Source organism: Oryctolagus cuniculus, chromosome 18, assembly GCF_051225735.1.
Source record: "Oryctolagus cuniculus isolate XC-2025 breed Fujian yellow rabbit chromosome 18, ASM5122573v1, whole genome shotgun sequence".
Taxonomy (NCBI): Eukaryota; Metazoa; Chordata; class Mammalia; order Lagomorpha; family Leporidae; genus Oryctolagus; species Oryctolagus cuniculus.
Window position 1 is genome coordinate 9956133 of NC_142884.1, and position 18461 is coordinate 9974593.

Genomic DNA, 18461 nt, shown 5'->3' on the forward strand with positions numbered 1-18461 from the left:
TGAAGCATTCTCTGGGATTCCTCGAGGAATGATTTTTTCCCTGCTGCTCAGTTTCATCCTGGGAAGCTTTGGACGTTTGTGGCTTTCTACAGTTCTCGTGTTTTTATGGTGAGTCAAGTTTTCTGAGAATTTGCCAAATGTTTCAGCCATCCACATTTATTAGCATAGTCATGATTTCTTTTTTAAAATATGCAAATTCTTAGTTGTTATGTTTTTAATATTTGAAGTCTGCTATTATATGTGTTTTCTCCTTAGGAAAGAATCCGTCTCTCTGGAGAGTGGTTGATTTTGTTAGTATTTAGAATAATGGCATTTTGACTTTATTTTTGCGCAGTGAATTTCACAAGATTTTTCCACTTTATTCTTACTTGGAATGAATTTCTTCTGAACATAGTGTTAAAAAACAAAATATCTTTCTTTTTGTAATTTCTCATTATTGTGTAAGATTACTTGTCAAGTTCAACTCTTCAGCTTTGCTCTCATTCACTTCAATGTTTGCTGAGTGGCTGCATTCATTACATGGTGCACGTGATAGCAGAGAAGGGGAACTGGGCATTTGACAGTGACTTGTGTGTTGGTCAAAGCATTAGGTGCAGCCTATGAATTCACAAGCTCAAATTTTTGTAGTCTGATCATTTGTCTGCTAGTTCCATGGTTACTGAAGGACTTTGGTTAGATATACTACAGTGGTGAATTTTCCTGTTTTTTTTTTTTTAAATCATTTCTTGTGTTCTTGCATTAAATATTGATGCTATTGTTTAGTATTTACAAATTTATTTTTACCAAAGTGGATTTCATGATATCCAGCTATTCTGTTCCCTAAATGTTCGATTTGTCCAATGTTATTCTGCATGCACCTGCTCTCTGATACTTGGTTGGTAGTTTTACACCTTCCTTTTCTTTATTTTGAGGCTTTCTCTTTCTTTTTAATTCCAATAAATTCAGAAGACGTTGTCTTTGTCTTAGAAGTTCAGTTCGTCTCATTTTTATATGGTCACTCCAATGTCTATAGAGTAATATTGACCCCATATATCATGTCCTGGTCAGTCACTTTAGGACTGTATGTGCCTTTGTATTTACAGTGTGAATGCCATGGACAGAGCATAGCTGGGATGTGATATTCTTGACTCTTGCATTCTCTGCATTTGCTTGGTGGATTTAGTCCATTTTTCATCAACTTTTTCAGCTTTATTGAGTTATAGTTGACAAATAAAAGCTTGTAATTTTAGTTAGTATATGAGATGATATGAAATGAGGACTACCTCTAAGTTAATTAACATTAACACTCACGTTACACAGAAACCTTTGTGTGCAGACTGGGAGATTCTAAGACCTATGATGTTAGCAAAATTCAATTATACAATATATTATTATTTTTAAAAGATTTTATTTTATTTATTTGAAATCCAGAGTTACATAGAGAGAGGAGAGGTGGCAGAGAGAGGTTACAGAGAGAGAGAGAGAGGTCTTCCATCAACTGGTTCACTCCCCAGATCTGCAACAGCCGGAGCTGCGCCAATCTGAAGCCAGGAGCCAGGAGCTTCTTCCAGGTCTCCCACACAGGTGTAGGGGCCCAAGGACTTGGGTCATCATCTCCTGCTTTCCTAGACTATAGCAGAAAGTTGGATCAGAAGAGGAGCAGCTGGGACTAGAATTGGCGCCCATATGGGATGCTGGCACTGCAGGCCAGAGCTTTAACCTGCTGTGCCACAGCACTGGCCACTATACAATATATTATTATCAACTATATTCAACCCATGTTATTTTAGCTATCTAGAATTTATTCATCTGATAACTCTACAGTGTCACTAACACCTCCCCATCTCTTACCCTTCTCCCAGCTCCTGGTAATCACCATCTCCTTTATTTCGCTAACTTTGGTATTTTGTTTCCCACATCATACAGTATTTGTCTTTCTGTGTTTTGATTCTTTTACCTAAATCATGTCCTTTTTATGGGTGAATAAAATTCCTTTTGTATGCATTTTGTATACCCTAACCAGTGCTCGCCATCTCTTGTGTCATTGATAGTGACCATCCATCGCTGTGGGGTGGTGTCCCTTTTCGATTTTATTTGTATCTCTTTTCTTTAACTTTTATTTAATGAATATAAATTTCCAAAGTACGGCTTATGGATTACAATGGCTTCCCCCTCATAACATCCCTCCCACCCGAAACCCTCCCCTTTCCCACTCGCTCTCGCTTCCATTCACATCAAGATTCATTTTCGATTTTTTTATATACAGAAGATCAGTTTAGCATACATTAAGTAAAGATTTCAACAGTTTGCTCCCACACAGAAACATAAAGTGAAAAATAATAGATGATTTTTTAAATGATGATGAAATCAGATCGACCTATTGTCATGTTTAATCCCAGTGAGAGTCAAGTTGGGAATTGATAATTTCTTCTTCTTTTTTTTTTTTAACAGAGGATCAGTTTAGTATACATTAAGTAAAGATTTCAACAGTTTGCACCCCATAGAAACACAAAGTGAAAAATACTGTTTGAGTACTCATTATAGCATTAAGTCAAAATGTACAGCACATTAAGGACAGAGATCCTACATGAGGAGTAAGTGCACAGTGACTCCTGTTGTTGACTTTACAAATTGACACTCCTGTTTATGGCATCAGTAATCTCCCTATGCTCCAGTCATGAGTTTCCAAGGCTATGGAAGCCTTTTGAGTTCTTGACTCTTATCTTATTTAGACAAGGTCATAGTCAAAGTGGAAGTTCTCTCCTCCCTTCAGAGAAAGGCACCTCCTTCTTTGAAGACCTGTTCTTTCCACTGGGATCTCACTCACAGAGATCTTTCATTTAGGTTTTTTTTTTTTTTTTTTTTTTTTTTTTTTTTTTTTTTTTGCCAGAGTGTCTTGGCTTTCCATGCCTGAAATACTCTCATGGGCTTTTCAGCCGGATCTGAATGCCTTTAGGGCTGATTCTGAGGCCAGAGTGCTATTTAGGACATCCGCCATTCTATGAGTCTGCTGAGTATCTCACTTCCCATGTTGGATCACTCTCCCCTTTATTTATTCTATCGGTTAGTATTAGGAGTTACTAGACTTGTTTATGTGGTCCCTTTGACTCTTAGCCCTATCATTATGATCAATTGTGAACTGAAATTGATCACTTGGACTAGTGAGATGGCATTGGTACATGCCACCTTGATGGGATTGAATTGGAGTCCCCTGGTATGTTTCTAACTCTACCATTTGGGGCAAGTCAGCTTGAGCATGTCCCAAATTGTACATCTCTTCCCTCTCTTATTCCCACTCTTATATTTAACAGGGATCACATTTCAGTTAAATTTCAACACTTAAGAATAACTGTGTATTAATTACAGAATTAAATCAGTCATATTAAGTAGAACAGACAAAAAAACTACTAAGAGGGATAATGTATTAAGTTGTTCATTAACAGTCAGGGCTATGCTGATCAAGTCACCGTTTCTCATAGTGTCCATTTCACTTCAATAGGTTTCCTTTTTGGTGTTCAGTCAGTTGTCACCGATCAGGGAGAACATATGGTATTTGTCCCTTTGGGACTGGCTTATTTCACTCAGCATGATGTGTTCCAGATTCCTCCATTTTGTTGCAAATGACTGAATTTCGTTGTTTCTTACTGCGGGATAGTATTCTAAAGAGTACATATCCCATAATTTCTTTATCCAGTCTACCGTTGATGGGCATTTAGGTTGGTTCCAGGTCTTGGCTATTGTGAATTGTGCTGCAATAAACATTAGGGTGCAGACTGCTTTCTTGTTTGCCAATTTAAATTTCTTTGGGTAAATTCCAAGGAGTGGGATGGCTGGGTCGAACGGTAGGGTTATCTTCAGGTTTCTGAGGAATCTCCAGACTGACTTCCATAAGTGGCTTGACCAGTTTGCATTCCCACCAACAGTGGGTTAGTGTCCCTTTTCCCCCACATCCTCACCAGCATCTGTTGTTGGTAGATTTCTGTATGTGAGCCATTCTAACCGGGGTGGGGTGAAACCTCATTGTGGTTTTGATTTGCATTTCCCTGATTGTTGGTGATCTTGAACATTTTTTCGTGTGCCTGTTGGCCATTTGGATTTCCTCTTTTGAAAAATGTGTGTTGAGGTCCTTGGCCCATCTCTTAAGTGGGTTGTTTGTTTTGTTTTTGTGGAGTTTCTTGATCTCTTTGTAGATTCTGGTTATTAACCCTTTATCTGTTGCATAGTTTGCAAATATTTTTTCCCATTCTGTCGGTTGTCTCTTCACTCTCCTGACTGTTTCTTTTGCAGTACAGAAACTTCTCAATTTGATGCAATCCCAATAGTTGATTTTGGCTTTGACTGCCTGTGCCTCCCGGGTCTTTTCCAGAAATTCTTTGCCTGTGCCAATATCTTGAAGGGTTTCTCCAATGTTCTCTAGTAACTTGATGGTGTCAGGTCGTAGATTTAGGTCTTTAATCCATGTTGAGTGGATTTTTGTGTAAGGCGTAAGGTAGGGGTCTTGCTTCATGCTTCTGCATGTGGAAATCCAGTTTTCCCAGCACCATTTATTGAATAGACTGTCCTTGCTCCAGGAATTGGTTTTAGATCCTTGATCAAATATAAGTTGGCTGTAGATGTTTGGGTTGATTTCTGGTGTTTCAATTCTGTTCCATTGGTCTGTCCATCTGTTTCTGTACCAGTACCATGCTGTTTTGATTACAACTGCCCTGTAGTATGTCCTGAAATCTGGTATTGTGATGCCTCCAGCTTTGTTTTTGTTGTACAAGATTGCTTTAGCTATTCGAGGTCTCTTGTGCCTCCATATGAATTTCAGCATCATTGTTTCTAGATCTGCGAAGAATGTCTTTGGTATCTTGATTGGGATTGCATTGAATCTATAAATTGCTTTTGGGAGAATGGACATTTTGATGATGTTGATTCTTCCAATCCATGAGCATGGAAGATTTTTCCATTTCTTGGTATCTTCTATTTCTTTCTTTAAGATTTTGTAATTCTCATCGTAGTGATCTTTAACGTCCTTGGTTAAGTTTATTCCAAGGTATTTGATTGTTTTTGTAGCTATTGTGAATGGGAATGATCTTAGCAATTCTTTCTCAGTCATGGCATTGCTTGTGTATACAAAGGCTGTTGATTTTTGTGCATTGATTTTATATCCTGCCACTTTGACAAACTCCTTTATGAGTTCTAATAGTCTCTTAGTAGAGTTCTTTGGATCCTCTAAGTAAAGAATCATATCGACTGTAAAGAGGGATAGTTTGACTTCTTCCTTCTCAATTTGTATTCCTTTGATTTCTTTTTCTTGTCTGATGGCTCTGGCTAAAACTTCCAGAACTATGTTAAATAGCAGTGGTGAGAGTGGGCATCCCTGTCTGGTGCCAGATCTCAGTGGAAATGCTTCCAACTTTTCCCCATTCAATAGGATGCTGGCCGTGGGTTTTTCATAAATTGCTTTGATTATATTGAGAGATGTTCCTTCTATACCCAATTTGCTTAGAGTTTTCATCATGAAAGCGTTTTGAATTTTATCGAGTGCTTTCTCTGCATCTATTGAGATAATCATATGGTTTTTCTTTTTCAGTCTGTTAATGTGGTGAATCACATTGATTGATTTGCAAATGTTGAACCATCCCTGCATACCAGGGATAAATCCCACTTGGTCTGGGTGGATGATTTTCCTGATGTGTTGTTGTATTCTATTGGCGAGAATTTTATTGAGGATTTTTGCATCTATGTTCATCAGGGATATTGGTCTATAATTTTCTTTCAGTGCTGCATCTTTCTCTGCCTTAGGGATTAAGGTGATGCTGGTTTCATAGAAAGAATTTGGGAGGATTCCCTCTTTTTCGATTGTTCTGAATAGTTTGAGAAGAATTGGAGTCAGTTCTTCTTTAAATGTCTGGTAGAATTCAGCAGTGAATCCATCTGGTACTGGGCTTTTCTTTGTTGGGAGGGCTCTTATTACTCTTTCAATTTCTGTTTCAGTTATGGGTCTATTTAGGTTTTCTATATCTTCATGGTTCAATTTTGGTAGATTGCATGTGTCCAGGAATCTATCCATTTCTGATAGATTCCCTGTTTGCTGGCATACAAGTCCTTGTAGTAATTTCTGATGATTCTTTTTATTTCTGTGGTGTCTGTTGTTACATTTCCTTTTTCATCTCTGATTTTATTTATTTGGGTCTTTTCTCTTCTTTTTTTAGTTAGTTGGGCCAATGGGGTGTCAATTTTGTTTATTTTTTCAAAAAACCAGCTCCTCACTTGGCTGATTTTTTGTAATTTTTTTTTGGATTCAATCCTGTTAATTTCTTCTCTGATTGTAATTATTTCTCTTCTCCTACTAGATTTGGGTCTGGTTTGCTGCAGTTTTTCTAGGTCCTTGAGATGCGCTGAAAGCTCATTTATTAGGTGCCTTTCCAATTTCTTGACATAGGCACCTATTGCTATAAACTTGCCTCTCAATACTGCTTTTGCCGTATCCCATAAGTTTTGATATGTTGTGTTGTTATCCTCATTTACTTCCAGAAAGTTTCTCATTTCTCTTTTGATTTCTTGAATGACCCATTGTTCATTCAGGAGCATGTTGTTCAGTCTCCATGTGTTTGCATACTTTCTGGGGTGTCCTGAGTTGCTAATTTCCAGCTTCATTCCGCTGTGGTCTGAGAAGCTGCATGGTATGATTCTAACTCTTTTAATATTGCTGAGACTTGCTTTATGGCCTAGTATGTGATCAATCCTAGAGAAGGTTCCATGTACTGCTGAGAAGAATGTAAAGTCTTTAGATGTAGGATTGAAAGTTCTGTAGATATCTGTTAGATCCATTTGGGCAATAGTGTTGATTAAATCTGCTGTTTCCTTGTTGATCTTCTGTCTGGATGATCTATCTATTTCTGAGAGTGGAGTATTGAAGTCCCCCAGTACTATTGTATTGGGATGTAAATCTCCCTTTAAGTCCCTTAACATATCTTTTAAATAGACCGGTGCCCTGTAATTAGGTGCATATACATTTATAATAGTTACATCTTCCTGTTGAATTGAACCCTTAATCATTATATAGTGTCCCTCTTTGTCTCTCTTAACAGTTTTTGTATTAAAGTTTATTTTGTCTGATATTAATATGGCCACACCTGCTTTTTTTTTTTTGTTGGCATGGAATATCTTTTTCCAACCTTTCACTTTCAGTCAGCATGCATCTTTGTTAGAGAGATGTGTTTCTTGTAGGCAAGAAATAGTTGGGTGCTGTTCCTTAAGCCAGTCAGCCAATCAGTGTCTTTTAACTGAAGAGCTAAGTCCATTAATGTTTAATGTGACTATTGATACCTAGTGACTTTGCCCTGCCATTTTCCTGGAGATATTTTCTAGTATATGCTTTGAGCTTCCCATGCTCTTTTATTGGTAGGTGTTCTTCCTTTCCCTTCTTTCATATTGATGGCCGTGTTTCTGTGTTTCTGAGTGTAGCACATCTTTAAGTATCTTTTGCAGGGCTGGACGAGTGGCGGCAAAATCTTTTAAATTCTGTTTGCTATGAAAGGTCTTTATTTCACCTTCATTCACAAATGAGAGCTTAGCAGGATATAATATTCTGGGCTGGCAATTTTTCTCTCTTAGTACCTGTGCTATGTCTCGCCATTCCCTCCTAGCCTGTAGTGTTTCTGATGAGAAGTTAGCTGTGAGTCTGATTGTAGATCCTCTGAGAGTAATCTGATGTTTCTCTCTTGCACATTTTAGGATCTTTTCTTTATGTTTCACTGTGGTGAGTTTAATTACAACGTGTCGTGGTGAGGATCTCTTTTGGTCATGTTTACTAGGGGTTCTATGAGCTTCCTGTACTAGGATGTCTCTGTCCTTCTCCAAACCCGGAAAGTTCTCTGCTAGTATCTCACTAAAAGGCCTTCTAATCCATTCTCTCTCTCCATGTCTTCAGGAACTCCTAGAACCAGAATGTTGGTTTTTTTAAATAGTATCCTGTAGATTCCCAACAATATTTTTTAGATTTCTAATTTCCCCTTCTTTTCTTTGGTTTGACTGTATCCTTTCCTGTTCTCTGTCTTCTAAGTCTGATATTCTCTCTTCTGCTTCACCCATTCTGTTTTTAAGGCTCTCTAATGTGTTTATCATTTGATCTATTGAGCTCTTCATTTCATTTTGATTTCTCTTCACTATCACACTTTCCTGTTCTACTAGTTTCTGCGTTTCATTTTGAATCTTCCTTAAAATTTCATTTTCATGAGAGAGATTTTCAATCCTGCCCAATGAGGATTTCTGTAGTTCAAGGATTTGCTTTTGAAAACTTCTAAATGTTCTTATCATAAATTTTTTGAAATCCGTATCTTGCATTTCTTCTATCTATCTAATCATCTTCATAATCTTGGCTTGGGGTGTTTTGTTTATTTGGAGGCATCATAGTGTCATCGTTGATCTTGTTCCCTCAATTTCTGTGTTTATTGCTTGGCATGGTTAATTCTTTTTCCCTCACTGTGAGGTTTTTTTTTTTTAATACTATATCTGTGTTAAGTGGACTGCCTGCTGTTGGAGGAGCCTTGGAGGCTTGAGATGGGTGTGGCCTGAGAGCTCTGCTTGGTTCTTCAGGGTTACAGGTGTGCAAAGGTGACACCCTCAGGTTATGCGTGGTAAATCTCTCTTTATTTATTTATTCATTTATTTATTTTATTTTTTATTCAGGAAGTAAGTAATACTGCAAGGCTGAGCAGAATGGATGGTATTTAGCTTCCGATCTCTGGCTTCTACCCAAAGAGTCTGTGCAGGCTCAGTTTCTCCTGCAGACTCCCACTGGGTTGCCTAGGCTACTGAATTGTAGCCCTAACTCTCCCCTTTTATCATGTATATCCCAGCTCTTTGTCTCTTGCTTGCCTTTGCAAGGTTGGCGGAGAGAGGAAATTGTCTGTACCAGTACGCCCCCCACCTTTTTTTTTTTTCCTTTTCTCCTGTAGTCTGTTGAACTTTCCCGCTTCAAAGCCCACTTCCCTCTAAAATTCTGTCCGCCATTTCCCCGCCAATGTCTCCAGTTACTGAGCTCACCTCCGATTCCAGCGCCGATGTGTGGACTCAGAGCCCTGGGTGTCCCTCCTCTCCCCACTGGTGTCTGTGTCACATCGACTCCCCTTCCCGCACTGGCACTCAGACTCTGCGGCTCCCGCGGTTCATGAGAACTTCCACAGGGCTGCGGGTGTCTTCAGGAAGCAGCAAGCGAGGCTACGCACCGCTGAGCTTCTGCAGTCTTCAGGAGGAAGCCAAAGCAGTCCGGGAGGAATTCAGCGGCAATTTAGCCACACAGTCATAGTCCTATTTGTATCTCTTGATGATTATGGATAGTGAGTGTCTTTTCAAATACTTTTGGCCACCTTTTCATAGAGTGCTGGCCATTCATCTGTCTTCTTCAGGACAGTGTCTATTCAGACCCTTTGCCCTGTTCATTATATAGTTTGCACATATTCTCTCCTAGTCTATAGGCAGACTTTTCATATTGTTGATTATCCCCATTTCTGTGCAAGTTTTCTATTTTGGTGCAGTCTGGCTCATATATTTCTATTTTCTTGTCAGTGATTTCAGAGTTAAAACTAAATATAATTATTGCCTATATGTATAAAATACTTCTTTCTCTTTTATTAAAAAATTTATTTTTATTTATTTGAAAGAGAGAGATGAAAGAGAGAATCTTTTTTCAAAGTTTTATTTATTTATTTGAAATGCAGAGTTGCAGAGGCAGGGAGAGCGCGCGCAAGAGAGACAGACAGAAACAGGGATTGGTCTTCCATCTGCTAGTTCACTCTCCAAATGGCTCTATTGTCAGAGCTGGGCCAATCTGAAGCCAGGAGCCTGGAGTTTCTTCCAGCTCTCGCACATGGGTACATGCTTCTACTGCTTTTCCAGGACATAACAGAAAACTGGATTGGAAGTGAAGCAGCTGGGTCTTGAACCGGTGCCCATATAGATTTCTGTCACAGCAGATAGCAGCTTTACCTGTTTCCCACAGCACAGGCCCCCAAAGAGAATCTTTTATAAATATCCTAGTGTCATGTGTTACATTACTATCTTTAATTCTATTTGAGTTGATTTTTGTCTATGTTGTGAAATGAGTCAGTATCATTCTCTATTTTTGTTAAAGATTTATTTATTTATTTGAGAGGTAGAGTTACAGAGAGAAGAAGAGACAGAAAGGCCTTCTCTCTGGTTCCTTCTGCAACTGCCAGAACTGGGCCAATCTAAAGCCAGGAGCCAGGAGCTCCATTTGGTTCTCCCACATGGTTCAGGAGCCCAAGCACTTGGACTGTCCTCTGCTGCTTTCTCAGGTCATAAATATAGAGCTGGATCAGAAGAGCAGCATCCAGGACATGAATGAGTACCCAGTGGGTGCCAGCACCACAGGTGGTGGCATAGCCTGCTATGCCATAGTACCAGCCCCTCACTACCATTTTTCTGCATGTGGGTATCCAGTTATCTCAATATTGGTGATTTTATAGACTGTCCTGTCATCATAGTGTTTTCTTGGTGTCCTGGTCAATGAGTAGTTGACCATATGTATGTGGATTTACTTCTGCAATCTTTAGTTCATTTGTGAGTCTTTTCTTAATTCAGTTCCATTCTGCTCAGGTGAGTATAACTCTCTGATACAGTTTGGTGTCAAGGCATCTGATAAACCAGCTTGGTTCTTTTTCAAAATTGGTTTGTCTATTCCATGTGTATTGTATTAAACATGAATTTGGGGACAAATTTTTCAGTTTCTGTGAAGAATGCAGTTGGAATGTAGGTAGGAATTTTCTTGAATCCATAGATCACTATCAATAAATGGATATTTTGACAATATGAGTTATTCATTTTCCTGCTTTGTTTCTATGGTTCTGATTTCAAGGACTACATTGTGTGTAAGTGGCAGGAGTGGGCATCCTTGACCCTGCTCCAAGAAGGGATGGCTTCATCTTCTCATTGTTGAGGCTGAGTAGTTATGAACTCATCACGTAAGGCATTCATGATTCTTAGGTCCATTCGTCTACACTTAGTTTGTTGAGACTATTTTTTTTTTAACGTGAGAGGGTGTTCAGTGTTGTCAGGTGCTATTCTGCACCTTTTGAGATGATCGTAATGTTTTATTTTTTCATTCTGTTAATGTGCTGCATCAGGTTTACTTATTTGTGATGTGGAACCATCTTGCACCCCTGGGAGGTCATGACTATTTATAGTGAATGATCCTTTTATTGTGCAGTTGACTTCACCTTCCAAGTATTTTATGAGGCATTTTTTTCAGCAATGTCCATCAGAGATATTGGCTTGTAATTTCCTTATCTCACAGTGTCCTTGTCTGGCTTTCCTTCCTTCTTTCTTTTTTTTTTTTTTAACTTTTATTTAATGAATATACGTTTCCAAAGTACGAATAATAGATTACTATGGCTTCCCCCCCATACCGTCCCTCCCACCCACAACCCTCCCCTTTCCCACTCCCTCTCCCCTTCCATTCACATCAAGATTCATTTTCGATTATCTTAATATACAGAAGATCAGCTTAGTATACATTAAGTAAGGATTTCAACAGTTTGCTCCCACACAGAAACATAAAGTGAAAAATAATAGATGATTTTTTTTAATGATGATGAAATCAGATCAGACCTATTGTCATGTTTAATCCCAGTGAGAGTCAAGTTGGGAGTTGATAGTTTCTTTTCTTTTCTTTTTTTTTTTTTTTTTTTTTTTTTTACAGAGGATCAGTTTAGTATGCATTAAGTAAAGATTTCAACAGTTTGCACCCCCATAGAAACACAAAGTGAAATATATTGTTTGAGTACTCGTTATAGCATTAAATCTCAATGCACAGCACATTAAGGACAGAGATCCTACATGAGGAGTAAGTGCACAGTGACTCCTGTTGTTGACTTTACCAATTGACACTCCTGTCTATGGCATCAGTAATCTCCCTATGCTCCAGTCATGAGTTTCCAAGGCTATGGAAGCCCCTTGAGTTCTCCGACTCTTATCTTGTTTAGACAAGGTCATAGTCAAAGTGGAGGTTCTCTCCTCCCTTCAGAGAAAGGTACCTCCTTCTTTGAAGACCTGTTCTTTCCACTGAGATCTCACTCACAGAGATCTTTTGCCAGAGTGTCTTGGCTTTCCATGCCTGAAATACTCTCATGGGCTTTTCAGCCAGATCTGAATGCCTTTAGGGCTGATTCTGAGGCCAGAGTGCTATTTAGGGCATCTGCCATTCTATGAGTCTGCTGAGTATCTCACTTCCCATGTTGGATCACTCTCCCCTTTATTTATTCTATCGGTTAGTGTTAGCAGGTACTAGACTTGCTTATGTGCTCCCTTTGACTCTTAGTCCTTTCATTATGATCAATTGCGAACTGAAATTGATCACTTGGACTAGTGAGATGGCATTGGTACATGCCACCTTGATGGGATTAAATTGGAGTCCCCTGGTATGTTTCTAACTCTACCATTTGGGGCAAGTCAGCTTGAGCATGTCCCAAATTATATATCTCTTCCCTCTCTTATTCCTACTCTTATGTTTAACAGGGATCACATTTCAGTTAAATTTCAACACTTAAGAATAACTGTGTATTAATTACAGAATTAAATCAGTCATATTAAGTAGAACAGACAAAAAAACTACTAAGAGGGATAATGTATTAAGTTGTTCATTAACAGTCAGGGCTATGCTGATCAAGTCACCGTTTCCCATAGTGTCCCTTTCACTTCAACAAGTTTCCTTTTTGGTGTTCAGTCAGTTGTCACCGATCAGGGAGAACATATGGTATTTGTCCCTTTGGGACTGGCTTATTTCACTCAGCATGATGTGTTCCCTTCTTTCTTTTTTTTTAATATTTATTTATTTCAAAGTCGGAGTTACAGAGAGGTGGAGGCAGAGAGAGAGAGAGAGAGAGAGGAGAGAGAGAGACAGAGAGAGAGAGAAAGGAGAAAGGTCTTCCATGTGCTGGCTCACTCCACAGATGACTGCAATGGCAGGAGCTGCGCCAATCCAATGCCGGGAGTCAGGAGCCAGGGGCTTCTTCCAGGTCTTCCACATGGGGGAAGGTGTCCAAGGACCTGGGACGTCTTCTACTGCTTTCCCAGACCATAGCAGAGAGCTGGATCAGAAGTGGAGCAGCTGGAACTCAAACTGGTGCCCATATGGGATGCCAGCACTGCAGGTGGTGGCTTTCCTTCCTGTGCTGTGGCACCAGCGCACATCTATTTTTTTTTGTTAAAATAAATCAGGGTAATATAGGCCCTCTAAAATGAATTTGGAAGTATTCCCTGCTGTCATGTTTTGGAGAACTTCAAGAAGGATATTATCTGGTCTTTAAATGTTCAGTAAAATTCAATAGTGAAGCAAGCTGCATTTGGAATTTCTTTATGGGAGACAATTTAATCTTCCTACTCATTCTCTTATGTTCAGATATAATTTTCTTCATGAATCAATCTTGGTAGGTTGCATGTCTTTAGAAATATATTTCTTCTACTTTATTCTGTTTGCTTTTATATCATTTGGAGTATGCTGTTATGATCTTTTGTATTTCTGTGGTATCAGTTGTAATGTTTCCTCTTCTATCTCTGTTCTCATTCAATCCACTCTTTTTTATAATTTTTTATTTATTTATTTGAGAGTTGAGTTACAGACAGTGAGAGGGAGAGACAGTGGGAGAGCTCTTCCATCTGTTGGTTCACTCCCCAAATGGCTGCAACAGCCAGAGCCACACTGATCTGAAGCCAGGAGCCAGGAGCCAGGAGCCTTTTCCAGGTCTCCCATGTGTGTGAAGGGGCTCAAGCACCTGGGCCATCTTCTATTGCTTTCTCAGGCCATAGCAGAGAGCTGGATTGGAAGAGGAGCAGCCGGGACTAGAATCGGTGACCATGTGGGATGCTAGCACTACAGGCAGAGGTTTAACCTGCTGCGCCACAGTGCTGGCCCTCAATCCACTCTTTTTATCTTTAATATTCTAGCTAAATGTTTTCTTCTGTTTCATTGTTCCCATATATTCTACCTTTTGAAATTCTAGTACAACTTTCATCTCTTTCATTCTTGTTTGCTTGTGTGTGTAGGTGCAGTTCTATATGTGTATATATATGTATACAAAATAAATATATAGTTATTTGTTTATATAGACAAGATGAATTAGAAATAGATTTATATGTAGATCTGTCAGTGTATCTTTCTTTGTGTTAACTATTAAAATAACATAAGAATTTTACTTTGTTCATAGTTTATTTCTCCTAATATCTAACATGATATCTGTTAAATTAAAAACCATATATAACAGAATTTAGTTTACAAGATATCAGAAATTGTAAAAAGAATGGATAGCACAGGAATGCAATCATGTGATTTTGCATCACCCCCTGTTGTGGGGTTGTTTTTGCAGATTTCTCGTGCTCTGAGGGATGACTGCGTATAATGTTTGTGATATGATTTTGCTCTTGCCAGCAATGCCAAGTAAGAGAGCATAAAAAGGTGTGAGCTGACGGGTGAGCAGACTGACCTTGGCTTCAGTCACTCAGTTGGACACTCCCTTGTTCCTTAGACTGAGAGCCACATTTTTCCAGAAACCTCTTCCTTCCATTCCTTGAAAAACCATGTGGCAGTCTTGGCCAAATGAGATCCTAAAAGAGTTCGAATGGTAGCAGTGGAACGTAGGCCTTCTGTCATTTAATATTAAGTCATCAGACTTGGTGACTGACCAGACTCTCCCCGTAGGCTACAGCTTTCCACTCGTCTTCCCCCAGGGCCCCCAGGGCCATGCATGTGCCCAGGGCTGCAGTTCCCTCAGTGTTGGTGCTACTCTGACACTTCTGCAGGTTCTCCTGTACAGACCAACCTTGATCAACCACCCAGGGCCTGTGGATGTTCCCAGCAGCTCCCCCTGCCCTCCCAGTGAGTGCCCCACAGAGCTGTGTTTGGTGACCTGCTCTGTCCTCCTGGGTGCCCTTTCTAGACTTTGAACCTCCTCCCACCTTTTCATAAACTCTGCTGTCCATTCTGACTCCCTCTTCATTAAAGATTCTATTTCTCTAGGTTTTTGAATTAGTGTAACTGATGTAACATTAACACGGCTAATTTGAATTCCCTGCATGGTGACTCTACCAGGACAACCTGTTGCCTTCTTTTGGCATGTGGGAGGTGTGTCTCTGTCATGTTTTGCAAGTACTCGTGTGTCAGAATTTCTCTTTGTGGTTTGTTTGATTGAAGGTCAACAGTAACCACACATTGAGCTGTGAAGGTCACAGACAGTGCCTGCCACATCGTAGTTTGTTTCCTTTTCCCTTTTTGAGTCACAGTAAGGTCCTGATGGAACCCAGTCATCATAAGCTGTGCAGAGCTGACGCTGGGTGTGTTCAGTTGAGATGAGAGACAGGTAAGTTATCCAAGACCTCTCATGCTTGGCAGAAAGAGATCTGAAGTACATAAGTACTGAAGGGAATTTTGGATGTTCAGCTTGATGATACAATTCTGAGAGACTTTAAATTGTGAACAGCAGGTATGTGGAGTGAACAGAGAATTTGACTGAAGAAGGAGCTCTGGCGACAGGCCAGACTTGTGATACAGGACAAGGAATCATGGTCAGAGAGCCTGAAGATGAACCAGAACTGTCGTTCTGTATATTAAAGATAGGATGCATTAAAAACTGCATTTGTATATTTATTTTATGAAAGGAAGACTGAGGGAGAAGGCAGACACACACAAACACACACATACACAACACAGAGGGAGAGCGAGAGCAAGAGTGAGAGAGAGAGAAATCAAGTACAAACTAATCCAGTGGTTTCTTCCTATGTACCTGAAACAGAGCAGGCCATAGTCAGGAATCAGGACTTCACATCTGTCTTCATATCCATCTTCCACATGAGTGTCATGGGCTGATTCCCTCATACCATCATCTGCTGCCTCCTAGGATATGCATTAGCAGGAAGATTGATTCAGAAGCAGAGTCAGGATCCTAACCAGGGCACTCTGGTATAGATTTTGGGAATCCCAGTATTTCCATTCCTTCTAATGCACACCCCAGGATGCATTTAAAAAAAAATAAGAGTAGTTAACTTTTTTGACCATATCAGGCATCAGAATTTCAAGTGATTCCAACTAATATAGGCCTAAGTTACAAAGAAATTTGAAGGAATAAATGGGAGAAATGTGGAAGAATACTCTAATATTGATGGAGCTTGTTAAACATTCTATATTCTTTCCTCTGTGCAGAATGCCATCACTGTAGTAGAGACGATGCCAGAAAAGAGAGTTGTAGTGAAGCTGGGAATGGAGCTTAGGACTTCACATACTCTATGGCCATCGTCAGCATAGAACAAACACACACAAAACTCACTGGCAATCTGTGTAGGAAGGAAGGTGATGCCTACATAACATAGATGTAGTCTCTGAGAGAATGATAGAAGCAAACTCCATAGTCTAATAAATAGAGATGAACCATTACCTTATTCATTTGAATGTCAACCTCAATGACTGCGATACTGTTTCTGTCCTCATTAAGTTTGTGAATGAATTAATTCTGTCTGCATAAGAAATGCACAAAAAATGTTGACCAAAATTTTAGATGTGCTGTAGGGAGAAAGACAGGGATGCTTTGTTAGGCTGAGTTCATCAACCATGGGTGTGTTTGCCTCTTGGTGCTAGAAAGTTTGATTGCTGTCCTGTGCATAGTGGGAATTTAACTGCATTCCTAGCCTCTACCCACTGTTTCAGGAGCTCTGCAGCAAGTTTGAGAACAAAGATGGCTCCAAACACTGTGGGTAAATGAGGAGAGGCAAAATCCTCACTTGGAAACCTGTTATTCCTTTTAGTATTTTAAAAATTAATTAATTCTTTGTGATTAGTGTGAGTATTTAAAACTACTCTGAATTTGATAAAAATGTTCCTTGTTGGAAAGAATCGTGAGTGCAGTATAAATTCTAAAAAAGCAGTTCAAACACACACACACACGTCTTCATAATAGAATTCATTCAAAATAGAATATTCTCCAGAGAAGTGAGACACAGGTTTATAGATTACAAGCACTCTAGTACTCTGAAGAAAATATCATATGCATATTCTTTGTTCCAGGAGGCAAACACATCCTCATGCTATAGACGAGGATGTAGGATGTGAGCATTTGATGTCCACCTTCTTCTTATCATGTAACTGTACTCTGACATTCACAGGAGGCCTGAAGTCCAGTCCCTGGAAGTGGCACAGATGGTCCTGAAATATAGATTTGAACCTTTCACCACCTGTTTCTCAAACAGACCTATTAGTCATAGTATTCAAAATAATTCATTTTATAAAATTTATAATACAACCTAATTTTCTAAGGATGCCAAATTAACCTAATTAAAACATCTAAAACACCATGTGATAATGTTACCAAGTGATATGATTTATATCTTTTTTCTAATATGTCAGATTTGTATTGGTGTCATGGCAAACTCATTGCTCTTCTTTATATACACATACACCTTCCTAATCAAGCCTTGTCTGAAGAAACCCATCGATTCAATTTTCATGCACCTGATAGTGATCAATATTTCAACCATTATGATCCGGTTAATACCAGAACTCATGTCATCCTTTGGAATCAAAGATTTCTTTGATGATATTGGTTGTCAAACATTTCTGTACATATCCAGAGTGATTCAAGGTCTTTCCATATGTACTACCTTTCTCCTAAGTGTATTTCAGGCCATCACTGTCAGTCCCAGTCATTCTAAATGGGCAATGCTGAAATCTAAGCTCTCCAAATGGATTTTCCCATCTTTACTCTTTTTTTGGGTCATCAACATGGTGATCTACACCCACATCATTGGAACTGTAAAGGCCAAATTGAATTTCACTGTGGTTGGTCAGGGATATGTTAATGCGCACTGTCAAACCCGGAAGCTCGGAGAGTATGAATCAAGGTCATTTATAAGTATCATCTTGATTCATGATGTAGTGTTCTTGGCACTGATGATCTGGTCCAGCCTCCACATGGTGTGGATCCTCTACAGACACCACAGGAGGGCCCAGCACATTCACACCTCCAGTCTCTCGTCCAAGACATCTCCAGAAAACAAAGCCACCCACACAATCCTTTTGATGGTATTTTGCTTTGTGTTCTTTTATTTGTCAAACAACTGCTTGACCCTTTATGGATTTTATGCATCTGAGAAAAACTTAAGATTGCAGGGTATTGGTGGAATTTTATCATCATGCTACCCGACATTTTGCCCCTTTTTTCTGATGAAACATAACAAAATTATTCTCAAACTGACTTCCATCCTTTCTAATATGAGAATGACCTTTTGTCCACGAGCTTTCAGTGGCTGATCTGACATCGTCTTCAACAGAGGAGTCTCCATCAAGTTTTATATGAGGAAAAGAAGCCACAAGCCATGGGGCACTGGAAATGGGGCTAGTTTGAGTGGAACTAGGTAGTCCTTTTAAAAACATTCATGTTTTGGAATGTTAATGTGAGTCAAAATGTATTAACCTTCATGTAGATTACACA

The 18461-nt window shown here is 39.3% G+C and overlaps 1 protein-coding gene across 1 annotated transcript; it reads left to right on the plus strand.

The window, feature by feature from the left end:
- The first annotated feature begins 17332 nt into the window (after positions 1-17332).
- On the plus strand, positions 17333-18280 carry ORYCUNV1R1574 (vomeronasal 1 receptor oryCunV1R1574). The gene has a single exon (NM_001167261.1). The coding sequence runs from the start codon at positions 17333-17335 to the stop codon at positions 18278-18280; it is 948 nt and encodes a 315-aa protein (NP_001160733.1).
- The last annotated feature ends 181 nt before the right edge of the window (positions 18281-18461 follow it).